Source organism: Larus michahellis, chromosome W (genome assembly GCF_964199755.1).
Source record: "Larus michahellis chromosome W, bLarMic1.1, whole genome shotgun sequence".
NCBI classification, from domain to species: Eukaryota; Metazoa; Chordata; class Aves; order Charadriiformes; family Laridae; genus Larus; species Larus michahellis.
The window spans coordinates 23064079-23082054 of record NC_133929.1 but is presented as its reverse complement, the minus strand read 5'-3'; the positions used below and the strand labels follow the sequence as shown (position 1 = coordinate 23082054).

Here is a 17976-nt window from a genome sequence, read left to right as displayed (position 1 = left end):
ACACGAAAGCATCAGACTGTTGGAATAACCATTGTAGGTACATATTAGTTACAGGTAAACAGATAGAAGCAAAGTCCATCCCTGACAGGGCAAGCAAGCGCTGTCGTGCTTTAATTATCAAGGAAGCAAACATTTCATGTTGCGTCCAAATTGTTTTCGTGGGCTGGTTGGGTAAAAAGACCCACTCAATGATTAATAAGGGATCAGGATTGTTAGGGTCCCATTGAAAAATCAAAGCACATGGCTGACGTGCAGGGTTCAAAATAATTAAATTGAAGGGCAATTCAGGTGCACAGCGGTGTGCTTGCCGTAAGGCGATGGCTTCCGCTACTTTTTGTAATGAGGCAGCGGCTTCAGGACCAAGTCGATGAGGGGAGCGTAAATCGGAATCTCCCTTGAGGAGTTCAAACAAAGGGCTTAAGTCTGAATTGGAGATTCCTAGCAAGGGTCGGACCCAAGTAATGGTCCCTAATAATTTTTGAACATCGTGCAAATTTTTAATGTCCGCCTGTATATGCACAGGTTGGGGAACTATCGGCTGGGTCCTGATGCGCCAACCCAAGTAGGTCCAAGGGGGCATTTTCTGGACTTTTTCGGGCGCAATACAGAGGCCATGACAAGGGCTACGGCCTTTTCCATGAGCTCAAGGTGAGGCGCAGCCATCAAGATATCATCCATATAATGATATAACAGAACTTGAGGCAACGCAACCCTGACAGGGCTAAGTACCTTAGCGACATACCATTGACAAATTGTCGGGCTATTTTTCATCCCCTGTGGCAGTACAACCCACTGATATCGTTGCACAGGGGCTTGCATATTGACACTTGGGACTGAAAAAGCAAATTTGGCAGTGTCATCAGGGTGTAGTGGAATGTTAAAAAAGCAATCCTTAAGGTCAATAACGGTGAGATGCCAATTGCGGGGGATCATAGTTGGAGAAGGGAGCCCTGGCTGCAGAGCTCCCATATCTACCATAGCATCATTGATTTTTCTGAGATCATGGAGCAGGCGCCACTTGCCAGATTGCTTCTTAATAACAAAGACAGGTGAATTCCAAGGACTAGTAGTAGGTACTATATGTCCTTTTGCTAATTGTTCCGTAACCAGTTCTTGGAGAGCGCGAAGCTTTTCGAGTGGTAGGGGCCATTGATCTACCCAAATGGGTGTCTGAGTTTTCCAAGTCAGTTTCAGGGTGTCGCGCGCCTCAATGGCCCCTCCTAAAAATGCGACTGAATGGAAGTTCCCCATTGTGATAGCACATCACGTCCCCATAAGACCATAGGGACAGGTAGCACAAAAGGCTTGACGGAAGCCACTCGTCCTTCTGGGCCTTTGATTTGGATCAATTCCGAGGATTGGTGGCTTCTACCAACTCCTCCGATTCCGGCTAGTGCCTGAGGCACAGCTGCCAAAGGCCATTGTGGAGGCCACTTCGCCTGTGAAATTACGGTAACATCGGCCCCGGTGTCAATAATCCCATTTAGGATTACTTGCTGAGTGCCGTGAATAAGAGTACATTGACAAAGTGGTCGCTTCTGGGAAATGGACTGTACCCAGAGAATCTGTGGATCCCCAGTAGATCCAAAACCTCCTTGTCTTTGCTGCGGAGGTGGGTGAGGTGAAAGAGAGCTTGCGTTCTGCGGGATCAATAGTAATTGTGCAATGCGGCTTCCTTTGGGTACTGTGCAAGGGGGAAATGGGGTCCAGGCCATGATTTTAATTTCCCCAACGGTATCCGCATCTATTACTCCAGGCAATACAAAAAGTCCGGCTAAGGTAACCGATGATCTCCCTAATAGTAGCCCTTGTGTTTTCGGGGGTAAAGGACCTGAAACATTAGTTGCTAATAAATGAACAGAGGAATCAAGCAACGTTACTGCGTGTGAGGTTGCCAGGTCCAATCTGGCGCTACCGGCTGTTGCTGGGCGAAGACTTGTGGCGAGGTCACACCCATCTGCATGGCTCGATCCACCGGCGACGATACTTGTGTCTGTGCGCATCGCTGCCCCGCGCTCCGCAAGCGGTTTCCCTGTATCGGCTGCCCTTGCAAATTATACTTAGAACGACATTGATTAGCATAATGACGCCCCTTCCTGCATCGGGGACAGATCCCAGGGGCTTGGGCTTTAGCCTCCCCATTAGAAGCGAGACAATTTCGTTTGATATGGCCTGGTTTACCACAACCGTAACAATTTCCTCCCCCAGACATGCCTCTCATAACTGCGAAAGCAGCTGCCATCGCTTCAAATTTATGGTCCACAGTACCAATACGATTACAAGCCTCTACCATTTCAACCAAAGTCGGAGCTGGGTTAGGGAGAGATTTAAGTAATTTTTTACAGTCGGCGTTAGCATTTTCAACTGCTAATTTTAATAGCAAAATTTCTCGAGCTTCGGTATTATCTATTTGGCGTTCTAAAGCTTGCTTAAGTCTATCAATGAATTGCATGTACGGCTCCCGAGGTTCCTGCGTAATAGAGGTGAATGCCTTTTGAGGTTTACTGGAATCGGGTATTTTAAGTAAAGCCTTTTTTGCTTCTTCGCGGATCGCTTCCAGGGCCTCTCGTGGACAATCTCGAGCCTGTGCCGCTGGATCAGAGTGCTGACCCGTACCCATAAGGTGCTCCATGGTCAGTGCGGCAAGAGCAGCATTATTATGACCCACGTAGCTGGTGAGGAGAGTTTGAAGGCCCCCCCTCCAATGCGACTCCCACAGGGAATACTGGGAAGGGGTTAATAACAATTGCGCTAGCGATTTTAAATCATGGGGAGTCATAACATACGTATCAAAGACAGAAGACAGCAGGCTCGCAAAATATGGGGAAGAGAGCCCGTGTTCTGTGACGGTACGGCGCAGCTCTTTAATCACCGGAAGGACAAAGCCTCCCACTGCACTCCCCGGCCTTGATAAATAACAGGGGCGACTATCGTTCGCGCTATTTCCAAGTCACCTTCTTTTAAAGCTTGACGTCTAATATTCGCCCATGTATCATGAGGGTCAGGGGGGTACAAGTCAGGCTCTTTATCGGGATCAACGGGCGCCGGGTCAAGCGGATCTTCCTCAGGAGGGTAGCCTGCGGCACAGACCTTTAAGGGTCCGGGCGACTTAGCGCGTCGCGGAGGTAGCGGAGGGGGAAGCAAAGGCTGAGCTGATGAAGGTTCCCCCTTAGTATCTGGAGAGTCTTTATGGCCCCTTTCCTGTGCCTTAATAGCCTCAAAGATATTTCTCCACCACGGAAGCAAACGCTGAGCCTCGGCATTCCCTGACGTCGCCGCGTCCCACAACTTTACCCCCACATTGTCCCAAAGTTCCCGGGTAAAAATACTGGAGGCCGTAACAGTGGGGATCTTCATTTGTACCCACTTAAGCATAATCTTTAAGTCCTGCCCGGAAATATCTTTTTTATGTTTCCGGAGGAGCGTTTTCATAACCTCATATACGTCTCTCTCTGCGGGGGACATCTGATTCCCCATGTTTCCCACAGCTCACCTCTTAAATCCAGAGGGATTCCTGGCCAGTTCCTGCTTCCTTTCAGCAGCTCCTTCAAAGTTCTGTGGGACTCGCAGCAAGCCGCTCAGCTAGGCGGTTCACCAACCCATCACGTCGGGGTCATCAATTTGCCGCGATTGAGAGACGGGATGCTGCTTGATGCAAGCAAGATGTCGGTTTATTAGACGCGTCAGAAAGCTTTTTATACAGCTACTTAACAGTTACATAAATTACGCAAATTCTATCATTTCTAATTGGCTTAGCTCTAAATGTTTCATTACAATAATCCCTCCTACCTGCGGTTTCGCTACATGCTAGAAGCTACAGTTTTGGAATGTGCTAAAAGCTACAGTGATAACTTGTTGCCTACTCCCTACTTCTTCAAGGTTATTTATCTCGGACCTGCAAGGCCAGCTGTTCCCTGGCTCCTCAGAGTTATTTGTCTCAGATCTGCAAGGCCGGCATGCCCTCGAGTTTCTTGCATACTTGTACTTTTCTGCTAGCCGCCCCCGACAAGAGAGATGTTTCACATATGCACAGACACAATTCTACACTTTGATAACAATTATCATCACATTCAGAAATTTGTATCCACACAGGGGTTAAACTTTCCTCAAGTTATAATTGTCATCAGGTTACATGACTACGTTTGAGTTGCAAGATAGGGTCAAGTTTTTTTCTACATCAGTGAAGGTGTGTGTAATGGGAGTACATACATAGAGGAAAACAGTTGGTATTGAGGAGCTAATATCCACACTGTATGTATTTGGTAAGGAGTGGTTACTGAGGATAGACTAGAGTTAGTCCATTGAGCTGAATGCCCTTTAGCAATTGCAGCAGGTTAGGTGGGTTCCTGGAACGTGTTGTCTGCTTTAGTTGCATCTCAGGACTGCTCAAGATGCAAACCAAAGCACGGTAAGTGCAATGACAGGAGACTTCCTTCAAAAATGCACTCGTGTTCCACAAAATAGCAGCTTTCTCAGAAATGTGTTTGTTGGTTCCCCCCACCCACATCAGAATTATAATTATGGTGTGTTTTTTTTTTTTTTTAAGTAGGAAAAAAGACTGTTGAAGATAATCTGGTATGTTAAATTAGGATTTCTCTTTTGTGTCTGGGGTGGAATGATGGGGAAAGGTTTAGATGTGTAAATGATGAGCCTAAACAACTATTGATGTACTTGTCTGAAACTGAACAACGAACTGTTTTTACTCACTGTCTTATCACACTGTTTTGCTTACGCTGCCAGCCAATTTTTAGAGTACATAACTTAATAGAAAAGCTAAAGCAGCAGTGGTGGCCTTAAGCAGTCCAAGAACATGGCATAAAAGTAGATTGATGCTAGAAAGTGACATACTGTCATAACCAGTTAATGCATGCAATTGCCTAGTTTTATTATCACTTAAATTTGAAAGGTGGGGGAAAAGAGATTGTTTAATAACTCTTCTTATGTTTTATAATCATATTTGATTGTAGCCACTGTTAAAAATGCAAAATCACAAATATTTCAACTAACTTGATTATTTGAACCCAAATATGGATCTGATCCAGGCCAATTTAATAATCTCTCTCGTTAACAATTTTGGATTACGGCATTACTGCTATGCATTTTTTTCACAATATGAAAAATAATTGTGGTAAAAAAACCCCATTATGTGGTCCTTGGAAGAATTTGTACTCGTTGAGCATAAACCTAAGTGTTTGAATTTAAACCTTCATACTAATAAAATGGGTTTACTTAAAAGCAGAGTTTCTCTGCAATATGCTGATTTTTCAGGTGGAGGTGAACAGTAGAACAGGAGCATGGAACACGTTATATATTTCAACTTACACTAGCTTTAAATTAATTGTTCATTTAGTTTATTATAAATTTCTTACTGTTAGTAGTAAGTATATATATTGAATCAAATAATAGTTTGGGTTGGAAGGGACCTTTAAAGGGCACCTACCACCCCCCTGGACAACCTGTTCCAGTGTTTCACCACCCTCAGAGTAAAGAATTTCTTCCTAATATCTAATCTAAATCTATCCTCTTTCAGTTTAAAACCATTACCCCATGTCCTATTGCTACAGGCCCTACTAAAAAGTCTGTCCCCATCTTTTTTAAAAGTTGCAATAAGGTCTCCCTGGAGCCTTCTCTTCTCCAGGCTGAACAACCCCAACTCTCTCACCCTGTCCTCATAGGAGAGGTGCTCCAGCCCTCTGATCATCTTCATGGCCCTCCTCTGGACTTGCTCCAACAGGTCCGTGTCCTTCCTATGTTGGGGGCCCCAGAGCTGGATGCAGTACTCCAGGTGGGGTCTCACCAGAGCAGAGCAGAGGGGCAGAATCACCTCCCTCGACCTGCTACCCATGCTTCTTTTGATGCAGCCCAGGATACTTCCCCTTGGCCAGTCGCCGAGGGGAGCTGCTCCAGAGCCAGCCCGACCCGCAGCGGAGAGGCAGACCTCGGCGCACAGGGTTTTTTTTCTGAGGTAGGGGGGACGCCAGGGCAGTGGACACACCCACCAGGAGACGGCAGCTCTCGGTGGAGACGCTGATGAGGCGTGGCCGTTGCCAGAGCAACCGCAACCACCCCCACGCCTATAAAAAGCAGCCTAGGAAGCGCGGCAACCTGAGCGGGCAAACGGAATGTGGTGTGTCAGTCAGGGCGTGGAGCGGAAGGGTGCGTGAGAAGTGCGCCTCTTCGAAGGAGGATCATTCCACTAGTCGAGCACCGGGCACCGTTCAGTGACCATTTGCACTCATCCTACCTGACCCTCATGACAGAATGGTGGGCACTCGTCTGAGAGCAAAGGCTGCAGATCTGGCTTGGGGGTCTGTACTATCTAACCCAGCGGTGGCTGATGCCTCCACCCAGACAGAGCTGCTGAAGGGAGAGGCTGCAGTGCAGACCTCAGACTGCAGGAGGTGCCTAGACCTTTCTCCTGGGGCAGGGATAGGCAGCACACCTACCTTCAAAAGGTGTGCCCGGGTGGAGGACCTCCTGTAACAGGTGGCAGCTGAGCTGCAGGAGGTGGTGAGAAAGCCGCATAACATCAGCGAGGCTGAGAAGGAGATGGATAGCTGGTTACAAGCACAATCTGCAGTGGACCCATAGCCCACAGCCATAAACTCCCATGTGGGCACACACAGAATGGAGGGGGGCCAGTAACATGGAAGACTGGAAGCTTGTGATGGCAAGGACCAGCAGGAGGAATAGACTTCCCCTGAAGCCTGAGGTGCCCTTGCAGAACTGCTTCACCCCTCCACAGAGTGAAGAGGAAAGACCCATTGCATCAGGAGAGGTGCTGGAGCTGAATAAGACTACCCGATCTGCTCCATGTATAACAACCAGCGCAACTAAGAAAAGGCAACAGGTGATAGTAGTAGGTGACTCTCTTCTGAGAGGTATGGACGCACCCATTTGCTGACCTGATGCACTCTCTAGAGAGGTGTGCTGCTTACTGGGGGCTCATATCAGGGATGTAACTGAGAGACTACCAAGCCTCGTCCAGTCCTCTGACTATTATCCACTGCTGTTGTTTCATGTGGGCACCAGTGATATAGCCAGGAGCAGCCTGAGGAATATCAAGAAGGATTATAAAGCCTTGGGAGGAGCGGTCAGGGACTCTGGGGCGCAGGTAGTTTTTTTTCATCAATCCTCCTGGTCAAAGGGAAGGGAGTTGATAGGGCCAATCAAATCTGGCAAATCAACAAATGGCTACAGGACTGATACCCCAACCAGGGGTTTGGCTTCTTAGATCATGGGACTCACTTTGAGAAACCTGGTCTACTGGGGCCTGATGGGGCCCACTTATCAGAGAAGGAGAAGAGTGTCTTTGGTCAGAGGCTTGCTGGGGGAGGGGAGCCTCAGTCCATCCCACTCCTACCAGTATGATGCCAGTAATAGATGCCCAGAGCCTGGAAGAGGGTCGCAGGTCAACAGGAGAGCAGCTGGAGTGCAGCACAAAGCACCAGCCACTCCAGCCAGTAAGTCAACTTCATCGGGGGCCCAACTTAAATGCCTCTATGCAAATGCACGTAGCATGGGGAATAAACAGGAGGAGTTAGAGACATGCACACGCCTGCAGGGCTATGATCTTATTGGCATCACTGAAGTGTTAGGATGGAAGGATACAGGCTCTTCAGGAAGGACAGGCAGGGGAGATGAGGAGGGGGTGTTGCCCTCTATGTCAATGAACAGCTGGAGTGCATGGAGCTCCACCCAGGGATGGATGAGGAGGCAATTGACCGAGAGCTTATGAGTCAGGATTAAAGGGAGGGCAGGGGCAGGTGACATTACAGTGGGGGTCACAGAAGGCAAAGGTAGGGATTGGGAGAATGAGGAACCGCCCACTGTAGGAGAAGATCAGGTTTGACACAGTCTAAAGAACCCATGGGCACAAGCCCATGGGACCTGATGAGATGCATCTGGGGGTCCTGAGGGAGCTGTTGGATAAAGTTTCCAAGCCACTATCCATCATATTTGAGAAGTCGTGACAGTCTGGTGAAGTTCCCACTGACTGGAAGAAGGGGAAACATAACCTCCATCTTTAAAAAGGGAAAAAATGAATACCCAGGGAACTACAGGATGGTCAGTCTCACCTCTATTCCCAGCAAGATCATGGAGCAGATCCTCCCGGAAACTCTGATAAGGCACATGGAAAATAAGGAAGTGATTGGTGTCAGCCAACATGGCTTCACTAAGGGCAAATCATGCCTGACAAATTTGGTGGCCTTCTACGATGAGGTTACAGCATCGGTGGATAAGGGAAGAGCAACCGACATCATCTACCTGGACTTGTGCCAGGCATTTGACACTGTCCTGCAGGACGTCCTTGTCTCTCAATTGGAGAGACATGGATTTGATGGATGGACCACTTGGTGGATAAGGAACTGGATAGATGGCCACACTCAATAGGTTGTGGTCAACAGCTCAATGTCCAAGTGGAAACCAGTGACGAGTGGTGTTCTTTAAGGGTCGGTACTGGGACCAGTGCTGTTTAATATCTTTGTTGGTGACCTGGATGTTGTGATTGAGTGTACCCTCAGCAAGTTTGCTGATGACACCAAGCTGTGTGGAGTGGTCGACACGCTGGAGGGAAAGGATGCCATCCAGAGGGACCTGGACAGGCTTGAGAGGTGGGCCTGTGCAAACCTCATGAAGTTCAACCAGGCCAAGTGCAAGGTCTTGCACCTGGGTCGGGGCAATCCCAAGCACAAATACAGGCTGTGTGGCAAATGGCTTGAGAGCAGCCCTGAGGAGAAGGGCTTGGGGATGTTGGTGGATGAGAAGCTCAATATGAGCTGGTAATGTGCACTCGCAGCCCAGAAAGCCAACCATATCCTGGGCTGCATCAAAAGAAGCATGGGCAGCAGGTCGAGGGAGGTGATTCTGCCCCTCTATTCCACTCCTGTGAGACCCCACCTGGAATACTGTGTCCAGCTCTGGGGCCCCCAACATAAGAAGGACATGGACCTGTTGGAGCGAGTCCAGAGGAGGGCCACGAATATGATCCGAGGGCTGGAGCACCTCTCCTATGAGGACAGGCTGAGAGAGTTGGGGTTGTTCTCCCTGGAGCCTTCTCTTCTCCAGGCTGACCTTATAGTGGCCTTCCAGTACCTAAAGGGGGCCTACAGGAAGGATGGGGAGGGACTCTTTCAGGGAGTGTAGTGATAGGACAAGGGGTAATGGTTTTAAACTGAAAGAGGGTAGATTTAGATTAGATATTAGGAAGAAATTCTTTACTGTGAGGGTGGTGAGGCACTGGAACAGGTTGCCCAGAGAAGTTGTCGATGCCCCATCCCTGGAGGTGTTCAAGGCCAGGCTGGATGGGGCTTTGAGTAACACGGTGTAGTGGGAGGTGTCCCTGCCCATGGCAGGGGGGTGTTGGAACTAGATGATTTTTAAGGTCCCTTCCAACTGTAACCATTCTGTGTTACAGTTGGTCTTCTGGGCTGCTAGCACATGTTGTTGGCTCATGTCCAGCTTTTTGTCCACTAGTACCCCCAAGTCCTTCTCGGCATGGCTGCTCTCAGTCGCTTTGTCCCCCAGCCTGTATTGATACCGGGCATTGCCCCGACCCACGTGGAGGACCTTGCTCTTCACTCAGAACACAAACGTGGCACAGAGTTTGATTTATTTTAATAATTTTATAATAGGGGTATTCACTCATTGACAGAAACACTTCCTGAATTCCTGACTGAGGAGAAACTGTTAATACTGTCCTGGCTCAGAACTGAATGCAAAACTGAACCTCTTTCGAAAAGGAGAAAGTGCAAAGCTATTGCAATCAGTGTTGGTTACTTGAGTCTTTAGAAGTGCTTGGAAAAGTGCTTTGGGTTTTGGATGTAATATTAAAGTATTTTATAATTTTAGCTAGGGGTAGTAAATGAGATTACTAGGAATTTCTTTGCTGCTCTTGCAAGGGAGAACAGTATGAGTTCTTTTTACAGAAGAGACCATTTTCCTTTTCTCAAGAGGCTAAAACACAGCACACACTAGATTGCTCCTTTTGAGATTGGTTTTGGACGTAAAAACTGCACTTGTAAATCTTCAGTCTTGTGCTCAAAATGGACAGATATGGGTGAAATTTTCAGAGTTTATTGGTGTCTCTTTGTGTGCATAAATTCAACCTTTGCACTGATTTTTTTCAGAGGTACAAATTCGGTGGAATCAATGGCAGGCCAGGCCGAATGTCAGTTACAGGACGCTTGGCGGTGCCTTTTTTCTACGCCTGTGCTGCTGTGGCAAAACGTGACAGTGGACTAGCAGTATCAGTCTTTACTTCAAAACTCACCCAAGTTCTCTTTTTGAATGCAGATGTGCTTTGACTTCAGTCTTTTTCATCTCTGCTCAGGTTACCAATTGCACAACTAATGGCTCTTCTGAAAAGAGTTTAAAGGCAGCAAGGGGAGCAATCTGGAGTTGAAAATTTGACCAGTAGGCAGCTTACACAATTGTGCAAGTTTTTTCCTAGTATGAGAGGCCACAGGTTTGTGTATGTCTGGTGTATGTAGGCATGGAATACTGACAGCAGAAATTCTTGGGGAAGTCTCAAGTTGGTAAGTTTCCCCTTGCCATGAATGAAATTTCTCAGCTTTCTTTGAAAGCATTGCCAGAAATCTTCAGTTTTACATAGTCATTTTTAAAGACTTATAAGTAATAGATGTTTTCTTTTATTTTCAGCTTCTTTGTAATACTGGCCATGCTGAAGAAAAACTAGGTTTTACGTATGACAGTATCATAATATGGTAAGTAGTAAGGGGCACTAGAGCAATAATAGGGTACATAATCGTTCTAGGTGTTATTAAATCAATTTTATTTGTGTTTTTGAGCTAGCGTTTTGTAGTTCTAATGTGTTTGAAATTTCATAATGCAAATATATACACTTTACAAATATTTTAATAAGTAAAATCAAATACATTATATGCTTTCAGGCAAAGAGGGGGTTTAAGTGTGTGTTTCTTTATTATATTTCTCATAAATGTAAAAAAAAAATAATAATCTCTAAATATCCCAGTACGTACAGAAAGCACTTTCTGTAAAAATGCACTTTTACAGAATTTAGAGCATACTCTTGAAATAGAACCAGGATTTAAAGGTAAACATTTTATGTTAATTTGGCATGAACATATATCTCTGTAGCATTGCTTTCCTTGCTACTAAAACACCCTGTGTATGTACTTTCAAGGGGAATTTTCCTGTGTTTTGTTGCCATTTCTGACAGTCAAACTACATGTTTATTTCCAGAACTTCTGTGTTTTTGCACAGATGTTGGTAAATTTGTCCTGAGGCTCAGCATTGGTGGCAGAAACAACTAAGATCTAGTATTCAGTATATTTTAGTGTTCTTTCAATTTGGTTATCTGACTTAAGAAAGCAAGCTTAGAAAAAACTAGTCACTCTTTAAGTAAATTTTTGGGAAAACTTGGGTACTTTTTCTTGTGGAAATATTGTAAGTTGTTTTATTAAATAGAACTGATTTTCCTTGCTAGAGCTAAAAATGCTAATAAGTGTTTTTGTGAATCTGTATTTTGCTGTGAGCTTTAATAGGTTATCGTCTTCTGGTCTTATTTATGTAATCTATTATAGTGTTTTATGATGGGACTAAACATCACTTAAGAGTATAACTTCAAAGTTCTTTACCAAATATTTTTAAATACAAGTCTTAAAAGTTTATACAAATACTATTGTTTATTTTTATAGGAAAAAGTTTGCAGGAAAAGTTTGCAGTTTATTTTTATAGGAAAAAGATCTGCTAATCTAAACACAGTTAAGGAACAGATAAAAATGTTGTTCTCAGCAGACACATGGTAAAAAATAGCCCCCTACTTAAAAAAAAAAAAAAAAAAGCCAAAAATGGTTTCTCAAAATTTAAAGACAGATAACAGGAAAATTATCTTGGTTAGCGATGTTACTTTAGTTAGTCCAGTGATTCCTCTGTGTATGTACATGAGAAGAAAGTTTTTTATGTATATATGTAGATTATTCTGCTATAGTGATAATTTTCAAGCTCAAGCATACAACCCAAATACTCAGTTATTAACCATAATTGTGCTGGTTGGTAGTTCTTCAGAAGTATTTATAGGATAAATTGTTTTTATGAAATACAGACTTTTCAAGCAACTTTACAAAATTTGCCCCTACAGGATTATAGCCATTCTGCGGTAGTATTCTGTTTGCAGGTGATTTTGCTGTACAGCTATTCTGAGTAACTTGCAAATACTGAACTCATTAATGAATTAATTTAGGAAATGACCTTGAGGTAGGCTAAGTACATATATTCCTTTGGAAATAACATGCAAGTTCTGTAATTTGCTCTGCTGATGTTCTCAACATTATCTTAATTTCCATAGGGAAACCTTTTGTTCTACAGAATGTTGTGGTTTAACCCCAGCCGGCAACTAAGACCACTCGCTCACTTCCTCAAAACAAGGAATTCATTCACTACTTCCCATTGGCAGGCAGATGTTCAGCCATCCCCAGGAAACCAGGGCTCCATCATGCGTAATAGTTACTTGGGAAGACAAAATGCTGTAACTCTGAATGTCCCCCCCCTTATCTCTTCCCCCAGCTTTATATAATGAGCATGATGTCATATAGTATGGAATATCCCTTTGGTCAGTTGGGGTCAGCTGTCCCGGCTGTATCCCCTCCCAACTTCTCGTGCCCTCCCAGCCTACTTGCTGGCAGGGCGGTATGAGGAGCAGAAAAAGCCTTGACTGCCTAGCAAGAACTAAAAACACCAGTGCTCTATTAAAAGTATTTCTCACACCAAATCCAAAACATAGCACTATACCAGCTGCTAGTAAAAAAGTTAACTCTATCCCAACTGAAACCATGACATTCTCCACCCCTTATTCCATACCATTTACGTCAGGCTCAGGTCCCACACTATCCAATACATCCTCATTAATCACCACCCCCTTTCCTGTCCTTTGATATAATACACAGATGTAATTCCCTTAGTCCACAGACCACCCCTGTGGAACGTTTACAAAGTGTCCGTTGAGTTCATCCAGTCCACGACCCTGGGCTCCATCTGCCACGGCGGTCACCCAGGACAGGAGAGATGGTGTGTTGCATGGAGTTATTGGGCACCAAAAGCCAGCTCAGGTCGGGTCACTGCTGTACTTGCACTGCTTCTTGTAAGGCTTGTTCTCTATTGGTTCAGGTGGTTCCTGCTATAGCAATTCCTATAACATGCAACCCAAATCACGGGTTACAACAATTTAAAGGTATATCCATTACAATCTCCATCCCTGGCCCCTTTGGGCCAAGTTATAGGATTTAACCATGCAATGAACTCCTCCCCTTGCTCCTAGCCTGGCTAGCAACAAGGGGTTTCTGCTATGGTGATTCCCATAACATGCAACTCCTGATTTCTCTACCTCCCCCCGCCCCCCCCCTCCAAGTGACACAGGGGGACGGGGAATGGGGGTTGCGGTCAGTTCATCGCATGTTTTCTCTGCAGTTCCTGACTCCTCACGCTCTTCCCCTGCTCCAGCGTGGAGTCCCACTTGTGGGCTGCAGTTCTTCACAAACTGCTCCAGCGTGGGTCCCTTCCACAGGGTGCAGTCAGTTCTTCAGGCATCCATTGTTAACCTCCATGGGCTGCAAGGGGACAGCCTTCTTCACCATCTCTTTGCCATAGGCTGTGGGGGAATCTCTGCTCCAGTGCCTAAAGCACCTCTTCCCCCTCCTTCTTTACTGACCCAAGTGTCTGCAGCATTGTTTTGGCTCAAGTTCACACTGAAGTTCCAGCCTGTTCAGAAGCAATGATGACCTGGCCATCTGCCAGCTCAGGCACATCGCCATTGCTGTTATCAAAATGTTCCCAGGCACAGTAGAATAAGATGATAAGCAGCAAAAGCAAGAAGCACTGAGGAGCACAAGACTAATTTACGGTAAGGCAAGCAAACCCCATGGCAAGCACAGGAGCCTGCCAATTAATAACTAAACCACAATAACAGCTATAAATTAAATCTGTCACATTCCAATCAAATCTGTCATTATCTCGAACCCTTCAAGCCCCACGTTGGGCACCAAAACTTGGACCATGCAGCCACTCACTTACTTCCCCAGTTGGGATGGGGAAGAGAATCAGAAGAGTAAAAGTGAGGAAAAACTTGTGGGTTGAGATAATAGGTAGAGCAAAAGCCGTGCACGCAAGCAAAGCAAAACAAGGAATTCTTTCACTGCTTCCTAGCAGCAGGTAGAAGTTCAGCCATCTCCAGGAAAGCAGGGCTCCATCATCTGTCTGTGTGGTGCTTGGTTGCTGGCTGGGGTTAAACCATGACGACCTGTTTATCGCCTTTTCTCCATCTTGGCCGCCACCGTTTATAATATGGTGCTAGCAAATATATGCAGATCGTTCATGTTGATGTTCTTTCCCAACATTTAGATGTGAAGCTTCATGGGCCAGTAACAATACTTACTGATGAATTCCCTCCAGTTCTTCCATCATTTTCACTTCTTAGTCTAACTTGTATTTAGTATAATACAAAAGACTTTAGGATAGGAATCTTCATGCAGACCTCTACAGCAATGCCTTAGTACAAAGTGCTTGTTTCTCCTATTTGTTTCATTCCTTCTCACTTTCTTTTTGGGTTATCCAGTAGGTCTGATTCATTTTTCAAGTCTTCTGCTTGCGGTACACCTGAGAAGTCAGAACACACAGACACATACAGACGCATGTGTATAGGTTTTCCTACATATTTTTTTTTCTGCCTGCTGTAACATATCTTAATTGGCTTTATAAGGTCAAGTTTCTCTTTTTGCTCATGCTGCATTCTCTCAGTTTTTTGCAGTTCAGTCATTGACTGGTGATGGTTTTTTGTTTAACTTTTGTTTTTAATGGAGAGGTTTTTGTTCAGCCTTGTACACTTCTATATATCATTGTTTTAATTGGACCTTTATGGATTTTTATGGACTTTATTTTAGGGACGTGTCTTTCTGGCTAGCTATATATTTTCATTGCATTCTCACTATTTAAATATAGCGATACATCCCTTTTTGGTCCCTTCTGCTTTTGGATGTTGGATCTCATGATAATGTTGTCCTTTGTTGTGGTTTCACTGTTGCCAATTATGAATTAACTTATTTCTACAAAATAAGAATATCTTCCTTTTGTGAGTTGTAGAACAAGCTTTCAAAGTATTAACTGCTTTTGAGAAACTATTTGTCTAAAGATTGTTTTGTTCTACTGTTCAAGAGATGTTTTCATCTCAAATATAGAAGTAACGTACTTGAGGGGAAAAAAAAATAAATCCAGATTCAGTATTCAGCTGTCCTAATAAGAAATGTCATGGATAGCAACAACACAGTTTTCATGAGTAATGGGTAACTTAAAGTAATGTCCTAAAAGGAAATTCCCTGAAGTGTCTTAAACTGTCATACACGAAGCAATTGCAGATTGCGAGGTAAAAGTCCAAATAGAAAAATATCACTAAGAACAACTGAGTCTCATATGCTCATCCTTCAGACTGCCATCCCTGCTAATCTGCAACACGAGAAACAGATTCGTGATCTAAGTAATACCTATTGTCTACTCAACACAGTTGATGAGTTATTTGTCTTTCCTTCTGTGTGCTCTTCTTGAATGACTTGGAAATAAATCTCTCCTAGTTCAGCTTTTCTAGAGGAAGAATTTTTCTTAACCTCACAATATTGAGAATATGTTTTTTATTTGCTTCTAGCTCAGCTTAAAGTAAATAGAGACAGACAATTAGTGGCACTCTCTTTACGTGAAGAATCATATTTGATGTTATAGCAATGATGGTCTTCCAGAAGTAATTCCCTGCTGAAAGTAATAAATAATCAGTTCATCTTTATTTGCATATGGTATTGCAGCCTTTCTACTTTGTATAGACATTGCCTAGAAGTAGGTTCCTGTTATAGTGACTTTTACACAGGCTGGCTGATTTGTAGAAATAGCTGATTACCATCTATGACCATCCTAGAATAAGAAAATAAAATTAAAAAAGAAAAAATTGTGTAGGTTGAAATTCAGTCTCACTGGCTGAAGTATTTACATTCTTAGATGTCCACTAAAACAATCCTACTAAAATAAGTGGCTGAGAGTTGGGATTCTTCTGGAGTTTTGTGGGGGTTTGGGTGAGATTTTTATTTTTTTTTGGGGGGGTGGTTTTTTTTGTGTTTTTTGGGGGTGTTTTGTTTTGGGTTTTTTTCATAGAATCATAGAATTGCCTAGGTTGGAAGGGACCTTTCAGATCATCTAGTCCAATCATCAACCTAACACTGACAAAAACCATCACTAAACCATATCTCTAAGCATTATGTCTACCCATCTTTTAAATACCTCCAGGGATGGTGATTCAACCACTTCTCCAGGCAGCCTGTTCCAATGCTTAATAACCCTTTCAGTATAAAAATTTTTTACTATTATCCAGTCTAAACCTCCCCTGGTGCAACTTGAGGCCATTTCCTCTTGTCCTATTGCCTGTTACTTGGGAGAAGAGACCCCTCACCAGCTTCGTTGCCCTTCTCTGGACCCATTCCAGCACCTCAATGTCGTCTTTTGTGGTGAAGGGCCCAAAACTGGACACAATACTCAAGGTGGGGCCTCACCAGTGCCGAGTATAGGGGGACAATCACTTCCCTAGTCCTACTCACCACACTGTTCCTGATACAGGCCAGGATGCTGTTGGCCTTCTTGGCCACCTGGGCACACTGCTGGCTCATATTCAGCCAGCAGTCAACCAACGCCCCCAGGTCCTTTTCAGCCAGGCAGCTCTCCAGCCACTCTGCCCCAATCCTGTATCGCTGCATGGGGTTGTTGTGACCCAAGTGCAGGACCCGGCACTTGGCCTTGTTGAACCTCATACCATTGGCCTTAGCCCATGGATCCAGCCTGTCCAGATCCCCCTGTAGAGCCATCCTACCCTCAAGGAGGTTGACATTCCCACCTAACTTAGTGTCAGCTGCAAACTTACTGAGGGTGCACTCGATCCCCTCATCCAGATCATTGATAAAGATATTAAAGAGAACTGGCCCCAATAGCAAGCCCTGGGGACCACCACTTGTGACTGGCCGCCAACTGGATTTAGCTTCATTTACCACCAATCTCTGGGCATTCCCTTCCAGCCAGTCTTTAATCCGGCGTAGAGTACTCCCATCCAAGCCATGAGCAGCCAGTTTCTCCAGGAGGATGCTGTGGGAAGCGATGTCAAAGGCCTTACTAAAGTCCTTTTATTCCTGTGTGATCAAGCGCAAGAGTGGCAAATATTTTGAGGGCCTTCAAAAGGACGGTGTGTCACTTAGTGCTTTATATTTCCATCCTGGAGGTCTTCAAAATCTCCTTTCTTTCTACCTAGCTAGTGAATTTAGGAAAATATGTTATGATGACAGTTATGTTAAGGAAAGCTCACCTCAAAATCTGTCTGAAGAGAAATACATTTTGGTTATATGTTGAAATTAAATCTCTAGAAATCTGCTGTGTGGGGCTGCTTAAGTTATGATTCTTTCACATTTGATGTAAACATATTGGTGCTATAATATCTTTCGTGAGTGGTACATGTAATTACTTAAGGTGCAAAGTTGTCTGTTAGGTGTCAAGACATTGTTTTGAGGACTTATGCTTATGGATTGGCAGTCTAGCAGAGGAGGAAATACTCTCCACCTGTTAATTTTCTTGAAAATTGTAACTAATCCAGAATACCTTTTCAGGACTAATATTGTGCTCAGCTGTTTTGTCAAATAACAAGTCGTATACAAGTCTTGGTCATATATCATTTCAGGGATGTACAAACTGTTCTTTAAAAAAATTAAAAATTGGTTTGTGGCTTTTTCAGATTAATATATTGTCTACGTCTGCTGGCAGAGTGAAGGTTTGCCTTATAGGCTGTACAGGTGAATATCTCAAAGACAGAAAATTACTGCAGTATATTTCTCTTTAAAAATTAACCTTTTTATTTTAAATTTGTAGGTAGTAGCTGCACGTCAGATGGTGAAGTCTACCTGCTGCTAAATAATTGTTTGT

At 44.4% G+C, this 17976-nt stretch overlaps 1 protein-coding gene across 2 annotated transcripts in view; it reads left to right on the top strand.

Annotated features, from left to right (window-relative positions):
• LOC141735436 (rapamycin-insensitive companion of mTOR-like) overlaps window positions 1-17976 on the top strand; it is a 122636-nt gene that overhangs the window by 30755 nt on the left and 73905 nt on the right. For both annotated transcript variants that reach the window (XR_012584722.1, XM_074568192.1), the window contains exon 4: window positions 10663-10727. Coding sequence is in view for 1 of the 2 variants with exons in the window: in XM_074568192.1 (XP_074424293.1) it covers window positions 10663-10727 (65 nt within the window). In the remaining variant the exon portion in view is untranslated. The remainder of the gene's footprint in view (window positions 1-10662; window positions 10728-17976) is intronic.